Raw genomic sequence first — 10,154 nt, 5'->3', positions numbered from 1 at the left:
TTATATATATATATAAAGTAGCATTTTAATCTTAAAAATATGAGACTTAACCGATCTGATATACTTAATAGTTTAAATAATCAAGCACGACACCACAGCAATGCACCTATCCCAAGGAGACATATTACTTAATCGCTCGGTTTGATTAAATAGACTAAAGAATTTATGACATTCGTTTTAGTCTTTGAACATTTATGTTGATTGATAAGTCCTCCCATCTAATATAAATGATTTGATATGATTTATATTACCTGGGTTCTAAAGTTTCCTATAAGGCTAGCCCCTATAGTAAATTACATTTTAGACAATCGAAATCGCTTTAGAAAACTCTCAATTTAGATCAGATGTACTTGTCTACAATATTTTCTAAGTTTAAGGTTTTTAAGGTCATATATGGAAACGCTAAATGGGAATGGTTCAAAATGAGAACAGTTATTTTTCAGAATCCAAAGGAAGAAAGGTAAGAGATGTCATAGATCCTAAGGAGAACATCGATGACTTCTCAAACTATCTTATGGTTTGGCTTCAATTTTGAACATATATTATTAAATGTTCCATCATGTCAGTTTTATTGTGTAGGACTTACATTCTCATAGACATGATCATGCAAATAGCCTATAAAGATTAGAGAGTTTATGTCATGCCAAATGACAACCTTGGAACCTAAAACAAGTTAGGACTCATACTGCTCAACATGAATGTACAGGGGCCTAAAGATAGATTGAAGATTTATGTCGTGTTTATAATTGAGGGAGTTTTAGTTTAAATAAAGCGACATAGACTAGGATCCCACAATTCCTTTATTCTAGAATCACTATTTTCTTTTGAATTTACTTATCTAAAGGAGTTGTAAAACTTTCTTAGATTAGAGAATTCTCATTAGAAATCCTGGATTACCTCATCCGAGAAATCCTCGTAAACTAAAAAGGAGTGATTTAAGGGTTTTGACTAAGTTAACAAGTGTATTTATATATTGAAAATGTCTTTTGTTGTTTTTTATTTTGGTTTTGACTTTTGGTTTTAGTTTTACATGTAGAGTAAACAAATGCAGAAAAAAAAAAAATTGTAAGGTAAATAGGAAAATTACAATGCATGAAATGTAAATGCGTATCTGGGCCTCCGCTACCGCTGCATAGTTAGTATCATAAAGCATTTTATACTTTCAGGAAATTTAAATAAATTGTGGACAAAGAAAGCAGAAAAAATCTAGTACACAACAATAGCAAAACAAGTCATAGAAAAAATACAAGCAGACAAAGAAAAACTCTTAGTCACATATGGAAGACCGGGACTAAGTGTAAGACATCGGTGAAGGTGGAGACTCAAAGCTGGACTGTGTGTTTTCCAACCTTAGGTAAGAGCTACCGACCCAAAAATCTATATAAGGAAATCCTTAGCTTTGATCTAAGTGACTTGCCGTGGACCTTTGTAAATTTCTATCAAATCTCTTTAATTTTTCATGCAAAAGTTGTTTCTTTAAATTTCAATGCAGAGTTCACTTTAACTAGCAAAAAGAAGTCTTATTTCATTTTTGTAAATATTTTGTAGAGTAGTGTAATCCACAGGCTAATCACTCTAATCAAACTAAGACTACTGACAACCTAAGAGTATCAGGGGCAATAATCTTACCAAGAGTCGGTGAATAGTATCATTGGTCCTTGTCTTCTCCCATTATTAAAGGTCCTTGAGATAGGATATACTATTCTAATAATCCCACTTTGTATCACCTGTTTGAGCACACATATGCAATGTCATCATTGCCCTAACCACCTAGATCTCAGACTTACACCGGTCCGATGATCCATATGTGGCAAAAACCAAATATCCTTACTTGCTCAGAAGGACTTAAATACCTTAGAGAAAACTCAAGTCCTTGAGCACTGGGTTATTAATGTAGGATAAGTAGTGTAGGGCATTTCTATTGATTTAGGCTATTTAATGAGTCCCGAGTTATATCTTGGTGGGTCCTTAAGAATTTTATGTTCATTTAATCTGATATTTGTGGTGGTTATATTTTGCGGATGATTTTCTTAAATAAATCATAGTAATCCCAAGTGTCCTCTGGAATATCCAGTATCTTGCAATAGAGTCCAAGGATAACCCCAGACAATCTTAGAATCTTTCGGATCATTTCAAGATCATTCTTGGTTTCACTAGATTGTTATATCAATCAATCCCGCTAAGTTAAATTTTAGTTGATTTTTGGATAATTCCGCAATGTACTCCATATATATGGTGAAAATAATAAATTTTTACATATAAGTAAAGCTCTCACCTTGAAAAGATGAAATCTAACAAATCTAATTCAAGCCTCTCACATTAGAATCATGAGGCTTCAATTAACTTCCAAAATTTAACAATTTAGAGAATTACAAATTTACCCTTTTATAAAGAAAGGTGTGAATTGATTTCTACCTTTTATCCCTTATGTTTCAATCATCCAAGAGAGTTTATTATGACCAAAGTTACCCTTTACCCTTATGATATGACCTAAATTTTGATTAAGACATAAAATTCCATGATTACAAAGTTCTTTACTTCATAATTCATCCAATTTAACTCAAATGACTTTGAAATTTTGGTGTTACCCTACTCATGAGCCAATTACAACATTAGAGAACAATTTACAATTTTCTGGTTTTTTTAATTTAATTTTAATGATCATTTTATGTCAAAAATTGAGAATTTTCAAAGTTAATTTATTTATTAAGCAAAACATGTTCTTATATTCCTAGAAAATTATAGGAGGTTCACCTAGGTCGGAGGATCACTAGAAATCAATTTTTTGAAATTTTGAATTACAATTATAATTTTTTTTAGGTTTTCATTGATTTTAATAAGTACATAAATAGAAAATATATTTTTATTTTAAAAATTAAGTTTTATATTTTTCTAATATCTCTCTAACCTCAAAAAACTTAGAGAGGTTTATTTCATATTTTTCTTATATTTATTTTATTTTTTTATATTTAATTTTAAAATTAGGAAATAGCCCAAAAAATAAAGTTTTTAATTTTAAATTCAATTTTATTTCTCTTAGGTTTCTCTTGTCACAAGAAACACTCCAAACAAACTTTTTATAATTTTCTTATTTTTCCTTTATTTTATATAATTACTTTAAGCCAAAGTTCTTATTTATTTAGAAAATACATTTTGATGATCAAATAATATTTCAAATATTTCAATTTTTTAGAGAGACCTTAGAACACCATTTCCTTCATTTTGGTATAATTTGATGATTTTTTGAATTAATTTTTTGAAATAATTTACATTTTGAGAAAATATGTTCAAAACTTTTAAAGCATGACTTTTCTTTTTCTTAAGATCCTTTAACCGCATTAAACCTACCTAACAAGATTTCATAATTTTCAGGCCTTTATTTTTTATTTTTATAAATTTCCTTTAATTATAATATTATTAACTAGAAAAATCAGAGGAGGTATCCCATGTCAATGGGAACGAGCCCTCAAACTTTCAATTCATTTGGATAATTATTTAATTAATTATGATTTAGAGTATTTGATTATTTTAAAATAAAATACATGACAAATATTTTTTTATTTTTGGTTCAATAAATTCTTAATTTTCTCTTATGTTCACTGAGAACAGGGATATTTTTATTTTGTTTTTACGATTTTTCTACACTAAGATATGATTTTTTAAAGTTTTTGAATTATTTTAAATAAAAAAGACCCTATTTTCCTACTTACCCACGTCGGCGCCACGTCCCTGCTCGAAGTCGTTGAAGCCCACGCGTCCTGCAATTATTCACCGATGTCATCCGTGTCAGCTGTCATGCATCGCGTGCTTCATGCACTGCTCTCTCATTCGAGTTCGTCTCGATTGTCCATCCAATACACGCTAAGACGAACGAAATCCGTTCATCATCCCCATCAGACTCAAACTGAAAGTTGTCCACACTAAAACGTCTAAATCTTGCTTGATACTTAACTAAATCGAGCGTAGTTTGTTCCTATACATTCATCTAATTGAGACGAATACATCTTTACGGTTACATGCACATGACATTAACAATTCTTTCACAAAAGCCTGAACCGAACTCGGATTTGGAAGTTTTGGTCCACACCTTTGTCCAAGAGGTGCAACCTCAATTTAATTTGTTCTTAACGATTGTTGGGTGCCGGCGAACCTCCACAAAGCTTCAATTTGAGCTGAGGTGAAGTCCCTGTAGGATTTTGATCAATAGGTGGTTCGGGTTTGGTCTTGGACTAGGTTGGAGGGCTCGAAAAGGACCAATTTCGATGGGGAATGTTCTAGGGAAGCTTTTGAAGGGCTCAATTTGAAGTTTGGTGGAGGTTTGTGCTATGGTTGTGAAATACCCTAGATTTTGAGCTCAAAATAAAGGTTGGGCAGTGGGGAAGATGGTCTGAAAACGGTTGGAGTATGCTTAGGAAGGCTGAGGGGAGGTCTAGAGTGATTTTGGCAGTGCTTCGCCTAATCAAGTGTGTGTGTCCACTTTGGCAGTGAGAAGGTGCTTAATTTAGAGAGGGAGCCATGGTTGTCATCAAGGCAAACCATAGTGGCCAAGGGGTCGCTTAGATGGAGGGAAGAAGAGCCCCAATAGCCAATGGCAGTGAGCCAGCTCAGGTGAGTTTAATTTTAGGTTTTCCTCAATTGGGTCCTCTCAATTTTTCCATTTTCTAGCAACTGAGGTGGCTGGCCGGCCAAGGGAAGTCAACCTCCACATTGGGGGAGGTCAAGTGTGGAGAGATGTGGAGCCAATTCAGTTCAATCATAGTAGGTAATTTCAATTTTCCCCAAAATGGGTCATGGGTTGGGTAAACACCACTCAGGAATCAACTTTCTCGATTGTATTGCTTATGCATATTGATCCTAAGCTTTTGATCTGACAAATTTGCTTGAATAGAAAGCGGACTTCCCCTTGCTTCTCTTCATTTTTGGTGTCATTTTATAAAAATCAAATAAAATTCACAATAAATCCTAAACTCAAGTCTAAATCACTAAACTTAACTTCCAAAAGCTTAAACTATCATTTCCATGTATTTTCCATAGATTTTTCTTAAGTTTTCATAATGAACAGTGATTTTTGGATAATTCCACAATGTACTCCAAATATATGGTGAAAATAAAAAAATTTTAAGCTCTCACCTTGAGCTCACCTTGAGAAGATGAAATCTAACAAATCTAATTCAAGCCTCTCACATTAGAATCATGAGACTTCAATTAACTTCCAAACTTTAACAATTTAGAGAATTACAAATTTCTCCTTTTATAAAGACAGGTGTGAATTGATTTCTACCTTTTATCCCTTAAGTTTCAATCATCCAAGAGAGTTTATTATGACCAAAGTTACCCTTTACCCTTATGATATGACCTAAATTTTGATTAAGACATAAAATTCCATGATTACAAAGTTCTTTACTTCATAATTCATCCAATTTAACTCATGAGCCAATTACAACATTAGAGAAGAATTTACAATTAGAGAACAATTTACAATTTTCTGGTTTTTTTAATTTAATTTTAATGATCATTTTATGTCAAAAATTGAGAATTTTCAAAGTTAATTTATTTATTAAGCAAAACATGTTCTTATATTCCTAGAAAATTATAGGAGGTTCACCTAGGCCGGAGGATCACTAGGAATCAATTTTGTGAATTTTTGAATTATAATTTTTTTTTTAATTTTTAGTTGATTTTAATAAGTATATAAATAGAAAAAAATTTTTTATTTCAAAAATTAAGTTTTATAATTTTCTAATGTCTCTCTAACCTCAAAAAACTTAGAGAGGTTTATTTCATATTTTCTTATATTTATTTTATTTTTTTATATTTTATTTTAAAATTAGGAAATAGTCCAAAAATAAAGTTTTTATTTTAACTTCAGTTTTCTTTCTCTTAGGTTTCTCTTGTCACAAGAAACACTCCAAACAATTTTTTTTATAATTTTCTTATTTTTCCTTTAGTTTATATGATTATTTTAAGCCAAAATTCTTATTTATTTAGAAAATACATTTTGATGCTCAAATAATATTTCAAATATTTCAATTTTTTACAGAGACCTTAGAACACTATTTCCTTCATTTTTGTACAATTTGAAGATTTTTTGAATTAATTTTTTGAAATAATTTACATTTTGAGAAAAAAATGTTTAAAACTTTTAAAACATGACTTTTATTTTTCATAAAACATGAAGCTTCGATCAGAGGTTCTTAACACGCTCGTTGGGGTCCAAGGAGGCTAGGGATTGAGCCTTTGGTCTTGGTGAAATGCCTAGATATGAATTCGACCAAGGCTGATTTTAGGTGTTGGTCTAGAGCTATGTTAGGGGCTCTGTGGAAGGGGAATTTGATGGGGCTTTTGCTTCTTTCAATGTTGTGAAGGTGTGGGTGAGTTTAATTTGAGTTTGGTAGAGTGTAGAGGAGTGGAGAGCTTTGTCCTGTCTCCGGCAAGGTTTTGAGCTCAAAAATTGGGCTCCGACAAGGGGATTCAGGGCAATATGGTGGTTGGATTGCACTGAGGAGGTCTCAGAGAAGCTTTGTGAGAAGTTTGGGGGGCTCTCTCTAAGAAATTTTTAGCTCTTCCTCCATGACCGTGGAGAGGAGCATTTTATAAAAATTGCCTTAGGCTTGCTGCCATGGCCAATTGGGGGGTGAAATGTGTTGCCTAGTGTTGCCTATTGAAAAAGAATTATAATTAAGGGTCGCAGAGAGGCTCTAAGCATCAATTTGGATGATGTGACCTCTAGGTTTAAATTGGGTTTAATCCCATGGGGGTGGCTCTCGGTTTGGCCATTTTTTGGCCACTAGGCCGGCCAGAGGGAGGTGGCTAGGATCTCAGAGAACCCAGGGGAATATGTCACAACAATTTAATGCAATGAGGTATTGTTTTGGCAAAGATATCCAAGGCTTAAGCAAATATGTCATTAAATCCTTTGATTTAGGGGACCTTTGGTTCATGGCTTAGCTTAGGTGGTTTCATGGGGTTTAGGCTGGTCATTAGGGTCCAACTAATGGTTGTGGAGTCATTAATTTGGTGACTTTGGAGTAGTTAGACCATCTTTAGTGCATGGGTTCAATGTGGGTTCAAGTGATCAAATCTTGGGTTTAGGCTAGGCTAGCCATGTAAATTGACCCTATTGATTGATCAATATTGAGTAGATGATTGTTATGAAGATTTTTGGTGGAGGTTTGAAGTATTTCTGAGTTCAATCGGTGGGTCAATTTGAAGGATTTTTGAAATTTGGTCAATTTGGGCATGTTGGGTTAAACATGGGTCTAGGTTGGGTTAGCCTAGAATAAGTCCAAATTGAATGTTCCAAATGATCAAGGGAGAAGTTGTGAAAATTTTTCATGAAGGAATAGAGTGGAAATTTTGGGACTAAGGCCATCAATTTGGTGGGATTTTGAGACATGGCCAATTTATGGCAAATTTTGGGCTTTTTGAACTTAGGTTGAATTCAAATAAAATTGAGGCCTCACCAAGGACAATTGAAGGTCAAGTTTGATGTATGATAATATTATGAAGGTTTTTCAACACAAATTGTGGCAAGTTACATTTTATTGAATTGATTTTTTTTCTTAGGGTAGACAGAGTTTTCTAACTTTATATTTGGGCCAAAATTGGGGTTTTGATCTAAATTAAAATTCAGCTCAAATCATGGACCAATTGGGCTTGGATTTAGTTTATATTGGTCATATTAGGAGTGAATTTGAGTTTAGAATTGAAATTGGGGTAAATTGAGACCAATTGGATAGACATTTGAGGTAATTTGGGGAAAATATGGGCCTTTAAAGGGCACTTTGGGGGTTTTGGTCAAAATTTGCCAAATTGATGAAATTTGGTAATGTGGTAGTTGAGAAAATGAAATTGGGAATATTTGGGAGGTTTTGGGAATTTTTGGGATTTTTTTTAGAATTTTTGGAATTTTGGGCTAAGGAGGGGTATTTTGGTAATTTGGCAAATTTTGGTGATTTTGGGTAGTTTGGGTGTTTTCAAGGTGTTTGAAATGATTTTTGAATCAATTTGGGTATTTTGGGTAAATTTGAGAATTTTGGCTAAATTTGGGGTCCCAATGGTACTTAGGTAATTTGGGAGAGTTTAGGGGCAAAATGCTAGGTTGGGTATATTGGTAGAGTTGGAGTGAAAGTTGAAATGTCAGCCACCATCAATAAGCCATGGACCAATGGAAACCCCATTTTGGGTCCACAAGGTAGTGGTCTTAGCTAAGCCCTAGCCTAAGGCTAGTGGGTTTAGGGGACCGCCTACATGAGTTTCCCAAAAATATCAAGGGACCAAAGCCTAGAAGTTTAAGTTTAGAATTGTGAGTGATTGTGAGTGTAAGTGAGTGCCTTAAGCCCTAGACCAAGACCCAGGGTCAACACTAAGGTCCAGCAGTCCTAAGGGTGACTCATCTTTAGTTCCCCCATAATGACCCCACCTACTAAGTGCTAGAGGTTAGGGCCAATATGTGGAATTTCAAACTGAGTAAAAAAGAGTGTAGAATTTATAATGGTGAGGGTTCCTTGTCTAGTTTTCTAAGAATAGTCAATAGGAAAATCCTATGGCTAGACCTTAGGCTACTAAAGAGGAAAAACTAAACCTCAACCAAAAGTGAGGTCAACAAGTCAGCAGTATACAACACACTTGTTAAAAACAAGTTTGACAAAATTGTCAAAGATAAAGAAGAGGCAGTCACCAAGCCTCTACAGTGGGAGCAGGATGAAGGGGTCAAGACTATCATTTCCAGTTTGCCTGAGTACACACCAACATCGCCTTGTCGGGGGTGTAATGATTGTGATAGGTACAGGTCTCCTACACACTTTAAAGAGGGCGGGAATCTGAACCCCTATCGGGGATGCCCGGGGGGAATACCTCAGGGACGCACACAAGGAGCGCTCATAGAATTGCCCAACTGTAATGTGTTATTTCTGCAGAATTATAAGACATTGGATTATTACATAGCCAATACGCCGACATATAAGAAAAAGAAAGAACAAGAGATAGAGCCTTATATACCATGATACATGGATTATGCACCGAGATCAGATGATCATCAGCGGGAAATAAAAAGAATGAAGAAAGTCCAATGTAAAACTTTGAGTATCAGGTCAAGATTGATGGGAAGCGAGTCAACCTAGTAGACAGATTGGAGTTGTACGCTGATGTATTCTCAAAAGAGGATCATAAAGAGATTTTGGAATGTGTCTTCCGTCTAAGAGATTTGGGCAGGGCAGGTCTCTTACGTGAGAAAACATATTCTGAGCCAGAGAAATGGATGCGAGGAAATGGGAGAATTACCATCCAATGCGGATGCTGTTACAACTTTGCACTTAAAGATGGTGTTCCCCCTGAGATACTCCAGCATGACCAAGTGGATCTGATGCCCACAATATTAAAGAAAATGATAAAGAGGATGGTTCGATGGAGGGTGTTACCGGTGGACTGCATCCTCAATAGTTGTATAATTAACATATACGACCGAGGGGACTACATTCCTCCCCACATCGACCATCATGACTTTGTACAACCCTTTTCTACAGTTTCTTTCCTGCACGAGTGTGATATACTATTTGGCAAAGAGATTGTCGTATTGGGACCTGGTGAGTTCCGAGAATCATTTAAGATTCTGCTTCCAATTGGATCAATATTGGTATTACAGAAAAATGGTGCGGACCTGGCCAAACATTGCATTACTGGAGTTCCCACAAGACGGGTTTCAGTTACTTTCAGAGGATGAATCCAAAAAAAAACCCTCGTTGGTTCAAGCCTGATCCAGAATTAGAAGAGCTATGACCTCTCAAGCTTTGACTAAAGTATGCCCATGGATGTTTGCAAAGGGATTCTTTCTGGAGTACATACCCAGAGGGGTGACTCTAACACTTCAGCCACAAATGTTAAACTGTTTTTCTTTTCTGCTTCGGCCCTTTTGTTACCATGCATGATGATATGTTTACTAGTTTCTTCGATTAGTCTATCAGCTTCAGCAGTTGATTTTGTTATCATCAATGCAAACGCTTGTATTCGTCATAAGTTTAATTGTTGTATTTTTCAGATTCAACATAAATGAAGTCAGTTTTGCAGTACTTTTAAGTTGGTTGCAGTGCGATCTTTTGAAAGCCACCTAGCTGAATTTCAATCCAGTTTTAACGAATAAAGAATGATATATATAT

General features: G+C 34.6%; 1 protein-coding gene across 1 annotated transcript; it reads left to right on the top strand.

Annotated features, from left to right (window-relative positions):
- Window positions 1–4,560: 4,560 nt before the first annotated feature.
- LOC110028592 lies at window positions 4,561–9,721 on the top strand. Its single transcript, XM_020730499.1, has 2 exons — window positions 4,561–4,608; window positions 9,092–9,721. Exons 1-2 carry the CDS (start codon window positions 4,561–4,563, stop codon window positions 9,719–9,721), a joined length of 678 nt encoding a protein of 225 aa, XP_020586158.1.
- The last annotated feature ends 433 nt before the right edge of the window (window positions 9,722–10,154 follow it).

The sequence above is a fragment of the Phalaenopsis equestris genome, unplaced genomic scaffold, assembly GCF_001263595.1.
Source record: "Phalaenopsis equestris unplaced genomic scaffold, ASM126359v1 Scaffold000516, whole genome shotgun sequence".
Taxonomy (NCBI): domain Eukaryota; kingdom Viridiplantae; phylum Streptophyta; class Magnoliopsida; order Asparagales; family Orchidaceae; genus Phalaenopsis; species Phalaenopsis equestris.
The sequence above is the reverse complement of the archived record's forward strand: the minus strand, read 5'-3'. Positions and strand labels throughout refer to the sequence as shown.

Bases quoted from the DNA above. Each gene is read 5' to 3' on its own strand.
- LOC110028592 (XM_020730499.1), top strand. From the start codon at position 4,561: ATGGAGGGAAGAAGAGCCCCAATAGCCAATGGCAGTGAGCCAGCTCAG. The intron at 4,609-9,091 runs GTGAGTTTAATT...TTTGAGTATCAG, and splicing joins ATGGCAGTGAGCCAGCTCAG to GTCAAGATTGATGGGAAGCG.